General features: G+C 36.5%; 1 protein-coding gene across 1 annotated transcript in view; it reads right to left on the bottom strand.

The window, feature by feature from the left end:
* The window catches only part of Naf1 (nuclear assembly factor 1 ribonucleoprotein), a 37,111-nt gene that overhangs the window by 8,828 nt on the left and 7,623 nt on the right, over positions 1–20,660 (bottom strand). The window contains exons 3-4 of the mRNA XM_017801867.2: positions 7,942–8,035; positions 3,224–3,306 (exon numbers count right to left, since the gene is read on the bottom strand). Of these exons, the coding sequence (XP_017657356.1) occupies positions 3,224–3,306; positions 7,942–8,035 (177 nt within the window). The remainder of the gene's footprint in view (positions 1–3,223; positions 3,307–7,941; positions 8,036–20,660) is intronic.

Here is a 20,660-nt window from a genome sequence, read left to right as displayed (position 1 = left end):
TGTCGAAGAAAGAGGGGGGGAAGGGGGGGGCCTTTTTCAAAAAAATCAAAAAAAAAAAAAAAAAAAAAAAAAAAAGTAGAGTCCCTGGGTATAGTAAGTGTCTCCGTGTAATCCAAACACATGGAGGGCAGAAGCAGGAGAACTGCTCTAAGTTTGAAGGCTGCCTGGTCTGTTCTCTAGTTACTGTAGTGACCCTATATGTAGCACAATTTATTAACCGAAGCTATTAAGGCATTTTTGGGGAGCCTGGAATTGTTCAATAGAACACATGATACTACAATGGACATCTTCACATGTAAACTCTGTAATTTTCAAAACTTCCTAAAACTTGATTTAGAAGAAGTACAATTATCAGAGTTGAAAGCATTGAAAAGTGCCTATTTGACCAGACCCTCGGTACTTGATTTTGGGAAATGTTCCTATTTTGTGATCTGCACTACAACACTCATCTCCATTAAAAAACAAAACTGCCAATTCGAGGTATACCATTCCTATGTTTATAAATACTAGGATAAAAATGAAAACATTCTAATACAACATTTTAATGTTTTTTTAAATTTTAAAAGTAAACAGATTATCTGAGTTATGTAAGCAATTTAATCAAGAGCTGTAGAAAAGGATATAATAACATTCATTAATGTAAGATTTTAGGCTGACAATACTGGAGTTAAACTGTGAAGAGCAACAATAAACACTGCCCAGTTCAGACCAGCATGCCTTCTCACGCAGTTTGTGTGAGGGATTTGATTCCCTTGCTCTACCATTCCATTCAACTTTGGAAATTTTGTAATTTCATACTACTTAACATGAAATAAAAGGCAAAGAAATCTTAAAATGTAAGATGACTGTAAAAAGCAGAATTTAGTAAGAACTGAGACATTTTCTTGAGGTGAGTAAGCATCTTTATACCTTAATAATGTATATCCTGAGAAATAATCATTCAAAGGATTCCTGTCCATGTTACACATGCCACTACCACAACATGGCACTCATAGAACACAGGGTCTGTGAGGAAACAGCTGACAAGCAGAGAAGTGACAGTGTGTGCAGTCCCAAATTCTGAGCTAGACTTGGCGCAGTTGTCTTGAATGCAGCACAGCAAGAGCCTCTACAGTGAGTGGGTGGAACGGGAAAAGACAGCAGGCTGACAAGCAGACGGCACTCTACAGGAAAAGTGAGCTGTACCTCCCCTTCCACAGGCTCACCAGATCACAAGAGTTAGCCCACATGGGCTAGGTAACTCCTAGTATCTCTAAATGAGCGATCTATCAAGGCCCCCCCCAGGCCAGGGACACTGGGAGTAGCTTTCAAAGAATGTCTCCAACCAGTTCTATTGTCTCTCCCTCTGAGCCAGCTTTTGGCTAAAGAACCAAAAGAGTAAAGAAAGAAAGTGAACTTCTACACTATCCTCAACTGTCCTTTATCTGTTACTTTGTGTTTTGACTTCCTATTAATAAAAATGAAGTAACATAATTGGAGCATCCTAATTCCTTGGAAACAATGGCCCTGTATATAGTCTACAAGTTAACCTGAAGTATCTAGAAAACCCAGAAAAAAGACCCCCCGCCCCAAATAAACAAAAACAAAAACAAAAAAAACCAACCCTCAGGGAAGTACCTACTCAATGCTATGTGAGAGCAAGGTAGAGAACTGAGTACTGCTGGGATCACAGCATGAAAAGGAAACGAACCTGGGCTGTAAACTCCATTTTAGTTTTGTGAATTTTCAGCATATTTTCTGTTTTAGAACAGGTAATTTTTCTTCCTTGGAAAGTTTCACTGAATTTGAAAAGATGAAGAACACAAGTTACCACTGTAGCTGATTTTTTTTGTTGTTTCACTGGAAAGTCCAGGAAAGACAAAAACAACAACAACAAAAAAACCTGTACAATGGTTTGTTAGCAAAGGTAAACCTAATTTAGTGTGTAATATATGTCAATGAGCTAAAAGAACTTTAATTCATATTCTAGTCACTGGTTTGACAAGTACTTTTTTCCCTTTCCCATCGCAACACTGTTTAGGAGAATCAAATTAAGTTGCCTAGATTTCTCACTGAATTCCGTGGGAGCAGCGCCTCTACTCTGCTTCAACCTGATGAGCACCGTGACTGTCACTTCCTTAAATATACAAAGTTTTCTAACTAAAATTTAGATGCAATTTTAGTCTCTATACCTTTGTAACAAAGTTAAAATAACAAATGCATTTGTTAATATCTGACTCCTTTCAGAGACAAATGATAGCTACCAGGGCTAACTACTACTAGTCATAGAGGTCAGAAAATCCAAATATAGTTGGGGATATCAAAAGGCCAGTTTTTTTAAAGGTTTAGGTAGCAAAGTAGATATTTTGAAATTAAAATTAAGATAGCTACTAGAGGGGCTCAGCGGTTAAGAGCACTGACTGCTCTTGCAGGGGACCTGGGTTCCATTCCCAGCACCCACATGGCAGCTATGAACTGTCCTTAACTCCAGTTCCAGGGGAAATCTGAAGCCCTCTTCTGACCTCCGTGGCATTGCACAACATGGGTACACTCACACACATGCAGACAATACACTCATACACATAAAATAAAAATAATAAAATTTAAAAAAAAAGATAGCTCCTAGAGAAAAAGGTAACGAATGAAAACCACAAAAAAATTATGGAAATAATCAGATTTAGTTATTTCAGATTAAAAAAAAAAAAAGCAATCAAGAAATATGTTTTTCTTGCTTCACCCTCTCCTGTCACTTTCTTGAGGACAGTGGCTACTTAGTATGTCTATTCGTAATTTCCCAGAATGTGCTAAGAGTAACACTTCATTTGTCACTGAAATATTTCCCCATTATGAAGAGGGTCCACTTAGTATCTCAACCTGAAGAAACAAAACCTAGAAAGTTTCAGAGCCACTACTAAACTTACAAATCACAATGGTGGCTATTACTATAGAAATGCAACCTCATTGGGGGAGTAGCAATATCCTATTCAGTACTGAGACCTGCTGTCCAGAAGGAATCTGGCAAACACTAGGAAAGAATTCTTCCTGTGGCATTTAGTGATTTATGTGGAAAAGAACAGTAAGTAATGTTAAGTCAATTTAAAGACACATAAAAAGAATCAGGAATGTATTAAAATGAGCTCTAGATTACTCATCTAATGAAATTAAGAAACTCTTAAGACAAATAGGAGAAGCCAGAAAAAACAATCAACAAAGACGTAATTTGTATGACTGAGTTTCAACAAACCTTCCCTGCTGCTTGTCGATCACTTTTGAAAACGACAGTCTCCTCATTAACTGGAGGGAGGTTAGTCATAGACTCAATTATTACTGGAAAATAGACAAAGAACAGATTATATTTTAAAGGCTTAAATGGAAAAAATGTAAAATTTCAGAATCTAAGCTTTTAAGTGCAATATAATTTACAAAATTTTTGGTGAAATAACATCTTCCTAACTAGTCTTCTTCAGTAAAGAAAATCTTAATTATTACAACAGCAAAGGGGAGACAGGTTGGAGATATTTTTGTTTAATACAAAAACTTCAATTCCAAGAAAAAATTAAAATACAAAATCTAACAGAAAATACTAGTTGCTCACCAGTTTTGAACAAATTCAAGTATTATACATTTTCAAGCATTATTTACCAAAAAAATAACATCAACATTTAGTCACAAATCTTCTGTTTGAGAACACTGAAAATCTTTGCTGCAAAGTTCTGATGAACAGTACTGACAAATGAAAAGGGTGATCTAAATGATTCATAAAAGGATCTTCCTCTGAGCACATAAAATACAGGTGACAGGCCCACAATAATTTCTATCATACATAACTGCCCTTCTCAAAAAGCAAAGGCTTATGTATTATCCCACCGGTCTAGCATAATCTCCCATTCTTGTTAATGCTACAGGTTTTAAACTGATCTGCCACAGCAATGTGCAAAACAGTAAATTCTAGAAAATTACAGCAACACAGAATATCAGTATACTACACAGATAATGACAAGTGAAATGCACTACTCATATTGTTAAAAGTATCTGAAAAAATTTCTTTTGTATCTCAATTAATTTCTGCAATTAGTAGGCCTATACTCTATAAACACACATGGTCCTGGGTCAATGTTTTTTTTTAAATACACTCTGCTTCTGGGATACAGATGAGTAAGGACTGATAGTGGTAGCACTTAATAACAAAACTCATCTACAATCATACCTATACTCTGAAGCCCTTTCCTGGAAAGTCAAATTAATGAAAACTGAAGGTCACCTAAACAAAACCTGCAATTTTATGGATAAGAAAAGGACTCAGTAAATCAGCATCAGCAGATGGCCGGGTCCAGGAGGAGTTATCACCACAACTTTAATCCCCAGTTCCCATGCTCTTCCTGTAACAAGGCAACTACTTCTGCAGACTTGTTCTCTTGGGATGATGATTCTGGGGGGCAAGCCATTTCAGGTAACTGGGGCATACTGCTTAAAACTGACAAGTGCCACTAGGCCAAAATTATTAACCTCAAGACCCTTCTCAACCCATCTAGTTGGATGATACCTAATTTTATTTTCCCTTATAGTTTTCAAATTAAAACCAAACCAAACCACAACAAATAATCCAGAAGGCCTTACAGAACTACAGGGTACAATGTCAAATTCTGTCTCTGCATCTTCCAGTTTGCATTTGAATTCATAGCCTATTGCACTAAGGTTCATTTTTTTCTTACCTGTAATATAGTCAAAATAACATCACAAAATTTAGACTGTCTCAACACAGGTCATTGTGTACTGATTTTTGATTCACTTATTCCACACCTACCAAATTAAACATTTTGTTTACTATAATGTCAGTCACAGTATTATCTTTAAAATTCTTAAAAATATTTATTTTTATTTCATGTGTAGGAGTGTACTGCCTGCATGTATCTAAGTGTACCCATGTTGTGCAATGCTCATGGAGGTCAGAAGAAGGCATCAGAACTGGAGTTAGGGACTACTGTTAGCCACCATGTGGGTGCTGGAATTTAAATCCCGGTCTTCTGCCAAGAATAGTCAGTGTTTTTAACCGCTGAGCCATTTCTCCAGCCCCCACAGTATTATCTTTAAAAAGCATTACTCCACGCACATCAAATAACTAACGTTTATTTCCCTGAGGATCAACATTGTGATGTAGAAATTTGTATACATAAAGTATGTTAGATTCATACTGCTTTAAGATGTTACTTTCCTGTCTGATCACCTATGCATATCATTACTATCACAAAGTGAGGCTGGTAAGATGGCTTAGTGAGTAAAAGTACTTGCCGCCACGCCTGACAATGGTGTTTAATCCCTGGGACCCACATGGTAGAAAGAGAGAACTCAGTTATCTAAGTTGTCCTCTGACCTCCACATACACAATAAATGATAAAATTTACTTTAAATTTAGATTACTAAATTGAAGATTATAAAATTACGTTAAGTATTAATTTTTTAAAACACTGACACTTTAGAGAAGTGCTAACCACTTCTTGTACACCTGCTCAGAGGAGTAAGTGGCTTGAATTCTTCTGTGTAGGTTCTGTAAATTAAGAGGTTTAGTTCCTTTCTGAAAAACAATTTAGTTCCTTTTTCAAACTTAAAAATCCAGAGGCGGGCTGGGCGTGGTGGCACACGCCTTTAATCCCAGCACTTGAGAGGCAGAGGCAGGTGGATCTTTGTGAGTTCAAGGCCTGCCTGGTCTACATAGTGAGTTCCAGGCCAGCTGGGGCTACAGGGAGACCCTGTCTCAAAAAGGCAAAAAAAAAGAAAAAAAAATCCAGAGGCAAATGGATCTCTGTGAGTTCCAAGCTAGCCTTTTCAATAGTGAGACTCTGCCTCAAAAATATTTTTTTAATTAAAAAATAAACCGTTTTGAAATTGAAAAATCCTATTACCTTCTCAGCTCCAAGTTGACTTACAGATTTGTATCACTGTAAGAGTTAATGGTTGCTCCTGGATGACCACCATAACTAGGTGGTAAGAGCCTACAGCTTTAAGATACCACATACTTTTGGTTTCAGGCTATAGAGAATTCAAGCTGAAACTGACTAGGAAAGCTTCCTTCCTGCTGGTTAGCTCTCACAGTGCCACAGCTGCTATTCAGGCTGCTGGGGAAAAAGCAACATCCATAGTCTTAACTCAGAAGGGGGCTCCTATTAAACCTATCAGTCTGTCAGACAAGAGGTGCCCACTGGTGCAATAGTAGCATGATTGCTATGGGGCAACCAATTGCTTTCTGATTAGACTTGAGGCCTGTAGCAGAGGAAGGAATTCACGTTTGGCATTCGTGAGTTGACAGCTGCTGTGTAAGTGACAGCCATGTTTCCTTGGGGGTGTGGCCACTGATAGGTTGCTCATCCTCAGTGGGTGGCCCCACACCCATGTGCATATACACAGCACTAACTGGACTTAGTGGGTTATTTAAAAGAAAAGTGAGAACATGAAGTTGGGAGGGGGATGTATTTTTTTGGGGGGGGGTGGTTCTAGGGAAGTTGGAAATGGGAGAATGGGAGATGGATACAATCAAAACTTAGAAAAAAAATATATGTGAAATTCTCCAAGAATAAACAAAAAATATTTTATTTCAAAATTATTTAATGGTATTTACAATAACTTCAAAATATTTCATATACCTACCTCACATTTTAGCATTCAAGAGATCTAAAGTATCTACTTTTCATATTTCATGACATTGTTATCAGTATTAAATCACAGAACTTTCTAACTTACACCTATAAAATCAAAGGTGGTAGACAAACAGTCCCCCCAAATATTCACAGACTAGTCTCTGAATATGTAAAATATGCTACCTTACATTTAAAAGGAAGACTTAGCAATGTGAGGGTTAAGGACTGTAAGGGTCAGAGGAAAGCAGTAGGTACCCATGACACCCTCCTGCCTAGCCTAGGGTTTCACTACCTACACTTAGCTATAACTCACTTGCTGCTATGATCAGGGTCAGCTCAAGTTCATTTGGCTTTTCTACACTGGGCATACCAGTCTTCCATCAGCTCACTTACTCTTTGGAATAAGGAAAGGAAGAGCAAGGAGGCTTCCTGGGAAAAGTACCAAAAAGATAGGAAGAACACTGAGTGGGTTGAGGAGGAGAAAACTTAGCACAGGGCCTTGTAGAGCCAGTTACTTTAGCCTTTGGCTGTTCAGTTTTCTACTGACATGTACCATTTATCCTCAGCCAGTCCAGGGTTTATGGACTTCTTATCTTTGGGTAGGGGTCAGAATCTTGAAGGCAAATCTCTACATTTTCTACACATAATACCTGTTCAGGGACAAAGTTAACAGCCCTCAGGCTCCTCAGAGCCAAAGAAGGAGGCATTGTGGGAGGGCCCTCCTCATCCTCAGGAGGTACTGCTTCTACTGTCTTTGCTGGGGGTGTAGAGAACCTTTCCAACCAGTGGTCAAAAGCAGATGTAATGCTGGGAGAAGGAGAAAAGATAAGTTCTTGGCTTTAAAGATGAAGGGAAGTATGAGAGAAGAAACATGGGCAGGGTCTAGAAATCACAAGGAGCAAAGCAATGGATTCCCTGCCAAGCATTCAAGAAAGAAGCCTATAGAAAGAGCCTTCAGAAAGGAACTCAGCATTGTGCGCCACCTTGATTTTAGCTCATGAAGACCAGAAGATTACAGGTCCACAGAGCTCTGAAATAGCCCTAAAATGAATCTGTGCTGTTGCAAGCCACCAAATTGGAGGCAATTTATTATATAGCAAATACAATAAACCAAATCAAAGAAAATTCTGAAAAGTCAGCAAAAATATTTCTCAACTTTATAGAAAAAATATATTTTATTCATGTAACTAAAAACTGGATTTTATACTGCCAAACTTAATGATTAAGATGAAATATATATGTCTAAGAAAATTTACTAGCTATCAAGTCCTTGATCTAATTATAAGTACATGCTTGAGCATAAATTTTGTTAATAAACTTATTTACGTACCTAATTGTTCAATAATGCTTGAAACCATCCCAAGAGGCTTTAATTCAATGTCTTCAGGCAGAATAATAGTGAGTTCTTCAACAGAAGGCAGTTCCTATAGTGGAAAAAAAAAGCATTAGTCTTCCTCCATCTTCTATAACTTAAAAAAAGAGAAACATTTTTCATATAAAGTGCTGCAGAGATGGTTAAAGATGTAACATTAAGAGCTTAAAGCATTACTTTGATGTTTCCTTTGTAGTGGCTGCATGGGCTTCTGATTGCTTTTCTCCTTCCTAAGTGGTTCTGTAAGTCTAGAATCTAAGTCCAGTTAGACTAAGAATATAGAATTAAGTACCATTCTAGATGTTTTTCAATCACACTTGAACAAGAGCTGACGTCTTTGAAGAAAAGCTACTATTATGGAATCTACAGACATGAAGAGAACTCTACTGAGATCTACCATTCTTTCACAGCAGGAAAAAAGCTCTCTCTTTGAGCTGTTCTGTTAATTTGGTTAATTAATTAATTTGACTGTAATTAAATAGAACACACAAGCAGCAATTTTTCTGGAGCTTGTATTCAGAGTGAAGCCTAGGGGGGAAAAAGGCAACGACACCTATCACTCAAATGTGCAACTTTTCAAACTAGAAGGCAGCCTGTAAAAATAAAGCTGGAACAGCATTACCTCATACCTTCTAAGGTAAAAAATAAAATTCTTTACACCTACAGACTTCTTTTTCGACCCAACTGTAAACTATACCCCAGTTGCTATAGAAACAAAAAAACTGAAGTAGAGATGAAGCTGAAACAAAATCTAAGAATAAAAAAGCCATTAGCCTTCGCATTAAATAAACAGAGCTCTCTGTCCTTGACCCTTGTGCCAAATGGTATTCCTCCAAAAGGCTTGAAAGGGAAAGGCCCTGAAATAACATGATTGTTGCTAACTGGGAGAAGGATGATGTTTGGAGAGATGCTGAGGAAGACGGGAAAATCTAAATACAAAGTATACAATGCAAATGATGCTTCATGGGTGATCATCTTCCCTATGTGAATTAAACAGCTTTTTAAGATTATTTAACCAGAGTTGAACAATATACAACTAAAATATAGTTCCCCTTTTTCAATGACTATTTAGGAAGAGATACATGAAGGGTCTCAACCAACTCAATGCAGAAGAAAGTCAGCAATTTCAATTTACCTCTGTATGGCTGAAGAATGTCTAGTAGTAGAGGAAATAATTCTGTCTTATTTCTCAGGATTTTTCTGAGTATTTTCAAGGAGAGGATAACCACTTGCAGTTTTAAAATACTGAATGCAGAGATTTTTTTTTTCTAAGATTTTGCTCTGAAAGTGAGATTGATGTGAATGTATCAGACACTGAAAAGCCTCTCAGAACAAGTCCTTAGTGCGAGTATGTCTATGTGCGCCTGTTTCCCAGCACACCCGAGGTGAGAACAGGAGGGTTAAGAAGGTCAAGGCCAGTCTGAGCTATATGAGACCCTGTCTAAGAAGGAAGTCATCAGTTAAGGAGGACCACCACAACTTGTTAAATGTGACAGAATGTAATGTATATAATGTGATGGTATGACACAGAACAATGCAAAGCAAAATCCAAAGTTCCCTTAGCCTATCCTTGTCACCCAGCTATACCACATAAAGTCACTGCTACCAGTCTGTGGATCCTTCAAAATATTCACTACGCAGATACAAGCTTTATCTGATACTACACCTCAATAACATATCCATGTTGTAATGCTAGTTATCCTTCCTATATCTACTATAGCCTGCACATTTCCTAGTATTAAACTTAACTATATACCCAACTGCATTTAATATTTACTCTATTCTACCCTAAAGGCATATCATAATTTAATACAATAAGCACACAATATATTTACCTGTGCTCAAAAAATTGCCATACAATATAGATTTTTTACATGTCTTTGTGTAACTCTTCTGATAAGTAGACTTGCTATATTAAAGTATATAAATATTTTAAATTTTGACATATACTTGCTAAATTTACTCTTGAAACTGTTATATCAATTCACACTTCCTATATCCTGCCATTACTGAGAAGCAAAATTATAATCTCTGCCAGTTGATATAAAATAGGTATAAAATAGTATCTTGCTTTAATTTGAGCTTCAATGTTAAGGCTATCCCTTACACATCTCTTGGTGATTCATGTGTTTATGAACTGTGTATGTAATTCATGTAATTTTCTTCTAGAAGACTCATTTTATTAATTTTTAAGAGAACCCTGAAATTTTAAGGATATTTGCCCATTTGCCCTATTTCAAGAATACAGCAAATATCCTCCCTGACCCTAGCATGTTTCTCAGCATTTAACGTGCTTAGTAAACATTCAACACTTATGAGTTCATTTTAAAGGCCCACTGGGTTTTTTTTGTTTTTTTTTTTTTTTCATTTCTTTAGTTTCATCTGTCAGTATCTGTATATTTGGTCCACTCATTCTTTTATTTATTGAATTTTTGTGATTTTCATACAATTTGTTGGTATTTAGATCCCTTCCTTTATCTTTACCTCCCCTTATCATGTCCCCCCTCAATTTAGTCTGCTCTATTATAGACATAATAAGGCCTACAGAGTCTAATTTGTGTCCTCAAATGTCTTCAGTGTGAGTCCATCCACTGGAGCCTGGTCAACCTACCAAGAGTCCCATCCTTGAAAGATACTGCCTTTCCTTCTCCCAGCAGCCATCGGTTACCAAAAGTTCCTTAGGCTGGGTTGGGATTACTTACCCACTTTCTTATGTCTATGCTGGGATTTTGTCTGTTTTGAGCTTGCAGATTTGTGCATGCTGTCACCACTGCTGTCAGTTCATATGAGTAAGATACCAGCTGTCTGGAATACTCTATTTCTTGTGATCATCTACCACCTCTGGCTCTTACAATCTTTCTTCCCCCTCTTCTGCAATGATCCCTGAGCCTTGGGAGGCAGAAGTTTGATACAGGTGTCCTATTCAGATAACCACTCCGCGCACTTTTTTTCTGTGCACATTGGTGAGTTTTGAGTTTCTGTGTTAATCACCATCTGCTGCATAAGGGAACCTCTGGTGAGAGTTAAAAGACACACTAATCTATGAGTTTAACAACCAGAACTTTATGTTAAGACCCTAGTAATGAAGATAATAATACATGAACTGTAGAATAAACAAGGAAAAATTAAACTGGTGATGACTTCAAAGTCTCATCTCTACTTTCATAGTGGAATGTGGTATGGATGCTTTCTCTTGTTCAGATAATTCCCATAAAGAATCAGTTTAAGTAACTAGGAAATGACAGTAAGTAATGTGAAAAATAACTTGTAACAAGCCTAAATGCTTATTATGAAAGATATAAAAAACTACTATAGTATAATCTGCATCAGTACTAACACTAATGACACAATGGTTCTGAAGTTTATCTAGTAAAATAAACATTTAAGAGCAGTTAGAATAATTCCATGGGGAAAATATTGATAGAGGGGAAGTAGCTCTTTCCAAATACTGAAACATGTTATGAAAAAACACAAAGCACTGACAGTGTCACAGATCAGCCTGGGAAACAAAATAATAATAACTCAGATGTGAATCCTGTGAACTCCAACAACTGGCCTGGCAAAATCTGCCCATTGGTGCAATAGTGGCACAAACACTATAGGAGCAACCAACCATTCTCTAATTGGGCTGTTATTTTTATTTGTATGTATATGAGTGTTTTGCCTCCATGTATGTAAGTACATTATGTACATGCAATACCCACGGATGCCAGACAAGGATGTCAGATTCCCTGGAACTGGAGTTACTGATGGTTGTAAGCTGCCATGTGGGTGCTGGGAACTGAACCCAGGTCCTTTGCAAGAGCAGTCAGGGCTCTTAACTGCTGAGGCATCGCTCCCCAGCCTCATTCATTATTTTACCCTTGTATAAAAATGAAGCAGAAGCCAGGCATGGTGGCGCATGCCTTTAAATCCCAGCACTCGGGAGGCAGAGGCAGGCGGATCTTTGAGACTTCAAGGCCAGCCTGGTCTACATAGTGAGTTCCAGGACAGCTGGTGCTACAAGGAGACCCTGTCTCTAAAAAGAACAAAAGCAGAAATTGTCACTGTCTTTATCATTACTCAAATGACTAGCCAGCAATTTCTATAAGATTATAGAACAATTTCCTTCCCAGACTGATTTGAAAAAAAAAGACTTCAATATACTGTTTCTGTTTTCATGAAATTACAATTTAGTTTCATTGATCTGTGATACTGTCATTAGTTTGTGGTTTTCATAACATGTTTCAGTATTTGGAAAGAGCTCCACCAATATTTTCCCCATGGAATTTTTCTAACTGCTCTTATATGCTTATTTTACTAGATAAACTTCAGAACCATTTTGTCATTAGTGTTGTTAGTATTGATAGAGATAACATTATATTTTTTTTTATAGCCTTCATAATAAGCATTTAGGCTTGTTAATAGCTATTTTTCATATTACTTGCTATTGGCATTTTCTAGTTATTTAAATTGATTCTTTATGGGGATAGTCTGAACAAAAGAAAGGATCATGCTTCAGTTTATTTCTAAAAATTCCTGTATCACTATACATACATACTTTCAAAAAAGACATCCTCCCTTTCAAGACTAATACATCAGATTTTCACTTTTGTAATCATTATTGGCATTTCAGAATGTTGACTGTTGAGCAATTGTGATAATAACGGGCATGATGTTATTTCTACTAAGAAATATTGCAAATATTAAGCATAATTATGCATTTTAATAAGGTTAAGAAAACAGACATCTATTCCTCTAAGATTAATAAAAATGACTACCGACTTTTATTAAATGACTTTTCATTATGTTTGACATTATTATTAACATAATTTCTGTAGATTGAGCAAACTTGGTTCTATAGTTTGATGACCACCTACTGCCTACTGCTCTACTCTAAGGAGTATCTGAAGGAGAAACAAAAAATATACAGCACCAGAGAACTAAGGCAGGCACTCAGTCTTGCAGTCAGAAAGGAAATCTGGTAGGTTTCTCACTACTTTGTTTTTACCATTATTACAACAATGAAAAGTTCCAGCTAAACATGAGGAGGATTTTTTATTTCATATAGAAACAAATTAGGGAAGAAGAAAAAAAAAATCTGTTATTTGTAATCACCACACTTCCAATTTCAGTTGAGTAATCCTAAGGAACCTGTAATTCAGAAATGCATTTATTTTTGTAGCATTAAATTGACTTCACTCATCATTTATTGTACGTGTGTGTGTGAGCACGACAATGTGCTGGTGCATGTCTGTGGAAGCCAGAGGGTGACGTCCAGTGTTGTCTTCTATTGCTCTCACCTTGTTTTTGTTGTTTTGGGGACAGGGTCTCTTCACTCAATCTGCAGCTCAGCTCACTGAATGGGTACTGGCTGGCCCACAAACTCTAGAAATTCTCCTATTACCTCCCCCTATCACATTCTCCCAGTGCCAAGAGCCACAGACATAGACCACTGCACCTGATACAGCACAAGACCTACCTATAAAACTGTTGTAAATAAAATTCCTATTCCAAATATTCTGCAGAACACAGATGATACATAAATGAGCTACTATGCACAAAAAATCCAAGAGGCAAATAAATGAAGCCAGCATCACACAAGTTCAGTTTGAGAGCTTGTTACAGAGCCTGCCTTTGAAAGTCAGTTAAGTAAAGCCAGCATATATTTACTTTGAAAACGGCAGGCATTTGGGGGCCTGAAACAAGAGGAAATGGAGCTGTTATTAATAAGCATGGTAGGAGGCATTCCAAACTCTATAAGTAAGAATTCAACCAAGAGATACTTTTTCCATGAACATTTTTCTTGGTTAAAAGCAGCAGAACTTTAGAAAGATCAAATGGAACAAGTCTCTAGAAAATTCCAAGGTAAAGTTCCTTGAATTTTCATGTCCAATAGAATAGTGTATTAAGACCTTGTTTTTTTTTTTTTAATTTGTTATTTTTATTTTATGTGTATATTGCCTGCATATAAGTAAGTGCACCCATGTCGTGCAATGCTCAAGGAGGTCAGAAGAGGCTGTCGGATCCCCTGGGACTGGAGTTACGGACAGTTGTTTGCTGCCACGTGGGTGCTGGGATTCGAACCTGGGTCTTCTGCAAGAACAACCATCGTTCTTAATCACTAATGTTTGGATTCCAAATGTCACCATCTCTTCCCTAACTAATAAATCTAAAGAACTGCACTACAACCAAGGCTAGTAATTCTTTACCAAATTATCTTGCTGCTTTTTCTCCTTCAAACCATATTATTATCTAATATTCTATGTTATTATTCACATCCTTAACTGGACAATAAATCCAGTAACTGGGACCCAGTCAGCCATAGCACCCAGAATGATGGGTAGCACATGGCAGGGGTTCATCATATATTTATTAAATGAACTAACTTATCACTTCAAGCTAATCAAAAGCTCAGAAGTCTTTCAGTCAGAAGAGAAATCAGAAAATAAAAATATAATTCAATATACAATCCTCAAGAAAGGAAAAACACCTGAACACAACTTCTCAAAAACAAAATCTGCCATGGAAAAGTGACTGTTAAGAAAGATGCATAGATACCTCTGGCTTGCAGCAGCACTGTTACAGTTAGATTACCACTGGGCTCACCGGTAAGATAATAAGTAACTGTCCTCTGAGGCATAATCCGTTAAAGGTAATAAAAGTTAATCATTTTATTTTCCCATATGTGGTAAAAGTGTTTATATAAGTGACAGGAAAGAAAAAAACACAAACACCAATAATAGAAAAGAAAAAACTGGAACACAGACTGATGGGCATTTATCTGGACAGCATGTAGAATTTACATGCGAAGGAATATACTGATAACCTTTTCAAACAGATATGAGGCAGAAATGGTATAGAAAGGCCTTCATCTTCCTATTACGAGCAAAATCATAGGTACAATGAAAAGACAAGAAGGGTGCTTAATGCAGATTAGGACAGCTAAATGAGCCTGATCACCCTACATCCACTGTAGACAGATGGGTAAGAGACTGAGAACAATTCCTTTTATCTTACAGATCCAAACACTATATTTGGTTCTAAAAGTTTAACTGTAATTGACTAAAATTAAATATAATTAACAATCAATCTACTCTCCAGTTATACCAACCACATTTTAAATGCTCAATAGCTCTAGTGTTAACACAGTATGGACGTAGAACATTCTTACCACACAGCACAAAAATTTTTTGGATATCATCACTACAGTCTCACACACAGAAGACTTAAATTGAAGATACACGCATAGGCACTGAAAACATCAATCAATTTCCAACCACTTACACAAGTGAAACTCCATTACAGTCGCATAATTTACACTACTTGATGTCTTAATGCTAACCTAAACGTTTCAACCATGAAATGAAGATTGCATTGTATTATAAAATGAAATATGAAATATTTTAATTCATTATCTGTAACTAAAGATAAGTATTTATATTGACACATATGCAAAATAAGTATTATAAAATATTTATTGGTTCAAAACCAAAGAACAGGGCCAGGCATGACAGCACACCATGGGGAGGAAAAGGTAGGCGGATCTCTGTGAGTTCAGGGCCAAGCTAGTATACTTAGTTCCAGGCCAGCTGAAGCTAAAAGGAGGCCCTGTCAAAAACAGAACAGTCAATATTTCTAGATTTAACAATAAACAATAGGTAAGGATTTACATCATTAGTCAAAAAGTCTGTGTGAAAATACAAAATGCCAGAGCATATTAGATCTGGTAAACAAATAACTAAAACTCAACATACTAAATAAATTCCATTACTGATTTCCTAGATACTCCACAGTTCCAAATCAGAGGGTTTTTTTTTTTTTGAGGCAAAATGATCTAAACCCAATTTAAGAAAGCCTACATGAGACATACATTCTTCAGAATGACCAAATACACTATTATTCAAAACCAAATAATAAGCTCAAGTGACCAGATTCCAACATTCCTATGCAATTCGCTATTTATTATGAGTGCATCAATCTATACTATTAGTTCCGAAATCTGCTCCTTTCCATTTAACATGTTCTGAGGCAAGTCACTTTCTGCTGTCAGTTTTCTTATCAATAAGTAATTACCAAACTACAAAAGCTCTAAATAATACAAATAGGTAACAAAACTATTTACAACATGCCAAGATATAAGTTATCAATACAAAAACTATACACTAGGCTAAAACAAATATGATTCTCTAAAAGTTACTTATAAGCAGGGCATAAAAAACCTAATCATACTTCTGAAACAGTCATGAAAGAGGAGTTATTAGTTATATTGCAGAATATTGTATTCTGATTTTCTAAACTTGTATGAAGTATAAAAGATCAAATTCAGTTAAGCAAAACAGTCAAGAGAATAGCACATAACATTCAAAATGCATCCTATTAAAAATTAAACTTCCAGCACAAAAATGGGGAGGTAATGTGTCAAAGTAGCCCACAGAGAAGATGGCAACATTCATCCTTTATAATGGCCTTGATTTCTTCAGCTCTTTTGAAGGCTTAATATTGGGGGGGAAAAAAAATCAGTAATCTGATGATCTAAAGGTACAATTCTCTTAAAGAATCTCATTTATGGCTTTAGTCAAAAATAGGAGTATAAGGAGCAAAGGGCTCTGGGGAAAAGAATCAAACACAAGTGGAAAGGAAACCTTTTCAGTACTAGTTTGGGGAGAACTGAGAAAAGTGGGGAAGGCAGAATAAAATTATCTGGCCACGTTTCTATTACCCAAGAATAGAGCACATGCACATGGCAGCCAATTACCTGATGCTATTAGGTGAGCCTTCACTTTCAGATATGCTTGGAAAGTAGGATCCAGTCCCTGGAGTACTGAGAGTCATGAATGAATTTTTATTTCCCCATAGCTGGTAAAACATATTGGAAAGAAGAATGTATTAGGTCTGTACACTGTGTCAACTATGACATTTAATATTTAGTTTCTAATGATCAGCTTCTCCAGTAAGAAGCTTAACAAGTTCCTATGTTTCTAGAGAATTCAGCTACCTCTTGATTGCCAGCCATCATTAATGCCCTCACTAGTATATGACACTTAACAGTCATGGATTAGCCTATTAAAAAGCTTTACCTAAAAGTCAATGATTCTTTTAAATGTCTTTTTTCTTTTCTAATAGATACGCTGTCATTCTATTTTTCTCTAAAATGACTTTCACAAAAACAAAGTTCATTAAAAAGGAAAAACAAAACAAAAATGTTCTAAGTTGGGCATGGTGGCATGCACCTTTAATCCCAGCACTCGAGAGGCAGAGGCAGAGGCAGAGACAGGGAAATCTCTGTGAGAGGGAAACCAGCCTGGTCTACAGTGAGTTCCAAGGCAGCTGGGGCTAAAGGGAGACCCTGTGTCAAAACAACAACAACAACAACAACAAGCCACAATTTTAAAAAACCCTGCAAAAATGGACTCTAAATCCTATGAGGGGCTGGAGAGATGGTTCAATCATTAAAAGCACAGCTGCTCTTGCAGAGGACCTGGATTCGGTATCCAGCACCCACATAGTACCTAACAACTAAGCTTAACTCCAGTTCTATGAGAGTCAATACCCTCTTCTAGCCTCCATGGACACTCCATGCATGTGGTGTACTTACATACATATAGGCAAAACACTCATTCATAAAATAAAAATTGAAAAAACTTTTCATTTTAAAGACATATGAAATAGAAGAAAAAAACAAAGCTTTAAAAAACAAAAATGATCCACTTCGAGAAGAAAAAATTTCAACAAATAACTCTAGGTATACCTTTTACATTATCCAAGGAATTCATATTTCATCATCTCTAAGACACTGACTTTATGCATAGCTAAGAGAAAGGAACTGTCAAGTAACTCTAAAATGCCAGACTACTAGTTTAAATGTTTTAAATGTTTTAGGACAATATTAGCCATGTGGATGATAAGTGAATAATAATCATTCCTTGCATTCCTACTAAGTGGCTGACATTCAGACTACACCTGCATGGGACAGCTCACCCTTCCTTGGGCAAGCTCAGATGCTCTTCACTAATCATGTTCTACCCCTGTATCCACTCACCTTCCATCTCTGTTCAGCCCAACCGCCTTCTGCAGAGTAAGTCACCTTCCCTCTTCTTCAGTCCTAGGACTCAGCACTCCTCCCTTCTGTCGTTAACTCTACTACTTCTTAATCATAAGCATAGCCTCACACTCCAGCTACATTTCTCTGTAATGTTTATCTCTACCTTCTACAGCAATTTGCAGAACTTATTAAAGGCCTCTCTGAAGTAGACTACGAGATGTCTCTGTGTACTAATAATTATATGCACATACAGTGAAAATACAGATATGCTACTGAACAAAACAGCATTCCTTTGAAGCTTAAAGAATCATTCATTTTCCATCTTGAGTAATCATATGTGTGTGGGTGGGGGAGGGGGGGTTCTAGGTGGAATCCAGGACTTTGTTGGTACTGGGCAAGTACTTAGCATCATGCTTCAGATAATCCTTGAAGAATCATCTGCACAGTGAAACACAAAATTCTGATTGTTAAAAAATTCTGAGGACTACACAGCATTAAGTATTAAAAAGTCTCCCTTCAGGTACACAAAATACCTCTTAAACATCAGGCACTTTGTAAATATTGCTAGTAGGTTTCAGTATTCTGACGATGTAGTCATTTCAAATCTACCCAGTCATAAAAAGCTTAATATGAAAGAGGTCTGACCTACACTTAGGACAAATATGTATACATAAGCTGGGCCTTGAAACCCAACATATTCAGTCAGTAATAATTAGTGTAGACCACAATACAATGCAATTTTACAGGTGCTGGAACATTAAGCAGACATGCAATATTTCACTGCTACTTCTATCCACTGAAATGCCCCAGCTATTCTCTACATTATATAAAGATGTTTTGGATGTGTCTATACAAGCAGAATAGGAAAGCACATTAACAGTGCACTCAACCCAACTACAAAGTTCACTTCTGTACAAGAAGGCGGCCTTCAAATTATAAAGTGAAATTTCTCAATGACTTGCTGACCAGCATTTAACTTTTTCTTGTCATGCTATATAAGATGCCTAAATACACACAACTATCCTTATTGAGCATCATCCATTTTTTTATCCCCATAAGCACTGAGTGATAACTTTAAAATGTCAGTCTTTCAGAAAATAATAAGCACTAATTTATAAAATGTACTTTGGAAATCACCATTCCAAATATTTTTAATGACTCTGATAATCAATTGCATTTGATTTATTTGAATGAGTTGAATATATAAGTTTCTGAGAAAAATTTTTAAAAGGGAAAAAATTTTCTAATTCACCAAAACACAATCAACCCTATGGGGCTTAATGTAGCACCAAGACTATAATGCACAATGCACATGCTCTTTCTACTTATATAGATTTTACATACAAACCTTCTCAGTATTCAGGAAGGGATTATGTTTAAGAGAATAATTCTACTTGGTTAAATCTAAGAGCATATTCCCTAACTGTGACAGCATCGAGAGGGCCAATTAAGTCTCCTTTTTCAGTGTCTCCATGGCCCACCAATCCCTCCATTCTCTGGTCCTTTGACCACTTCCCTCTGCAGTTTTGTGAGACAGAGTTGGCCCAGGTTGGCCAGCCAATCATGATTTTCTTGCCAGGGCCTCCTGGCTACTAGAATTATAAGTGTAAGCAACTGTGCCTGAGTGTTCTTTTTATTTTTAATCAAGTTTCAATAAAATCTTCTTGGGATGACAAGATATAGTTATAAACCAATAAAAAAATTGTACTTAAGGTTTAATTCTGAAGGAATAATCTCAAAGTCGCTTCACTGTAACTTCCATATTATACCTGTTACCAAAGAGCCACATGATTAGTAACACTGACCTTCTTTCAGCAGAATGTTTCTGACTTTTTCTGATTGTTTGTAGCCCAAAGATGGGGTATCTTGGGGCTGGAACTCAAGCCTAACTATGAAATTCATTTGTTTCATGCACAAACTATAATATAACTATAGTCTAACTATAATTTTATGTAATAATTAACAATTTTGTGCATGAAACAAAGTTACATGCTAGCATTCAAAGTTTCAGATTTCAGATTTTCACACTAAGAATCCTCACACCATAGCCAGATCACTGAGACCTAGCCTTTATACAATAGGATGCAGAGACCTGTCCGTAGAGGTGAAATTCTTGCTAGAAAGCAGACAGAATGGAAGTTAAAAAAAAAAAAAAACAGCTCTACCATTTCTGAATAACAGAAAACTGCCTAAAAGATGAAAACACTTTAAAAAGAGGTAAGACATAAATATGCTACATAAAACTAGGTGTGTCCATGTTCTAGAGATCTCAGCACAAGCTGAAAGCTGCTGTCAACGATTTAAAGCATTTTTGCAAGAATATGGATAGGCTAACTCACTTTCTTCAGAAGTTCAACAGACAACAGACTGCATACAGATAGCAACTCTACGCTCACTAAGACATGCAATTAATACTGCCTAAGAGTCCAAGTGATCCATCAAAGTCCTGAACAAAACAGCCTGTAGCACACAGAGTAATAGCAAAGAGGGGATACTTTCCAGAAAGAGTACACTGTCATTTTCTTTAAAAAAAAAAAAAAATTACACCCCCCTCCAATCTAAGTAATAATATTGTCTTAGAAGAAATGAAATACAGTATTAGCCAGTTCACAAGGAATGCACAAATTAAAAAAAAAAAAAAAAAAAATTTTTT

The sequence above is a fragment of the Nannospalax galili genome, unplaced genomic scaffold (genome assembly GCF_000622305.1).
Source record: "Nannospalax galili isolate Female #2095 unplaced genomic scaffold, S.galili_v1.0 scaffold283, whole genome shotgun sequence".
In the NCBI taxonomy this organism is placed as follows: Eukaryota; Metazoa; Chordata; class Mammalia; order Rodentia; family Spalacidae; genus Nannospalax; species Nannospalax galili.
Note: the sequence above shows the minus strand (reverse complement) of the source record. Positions and strands in the feature narration are given on the sequence as shown.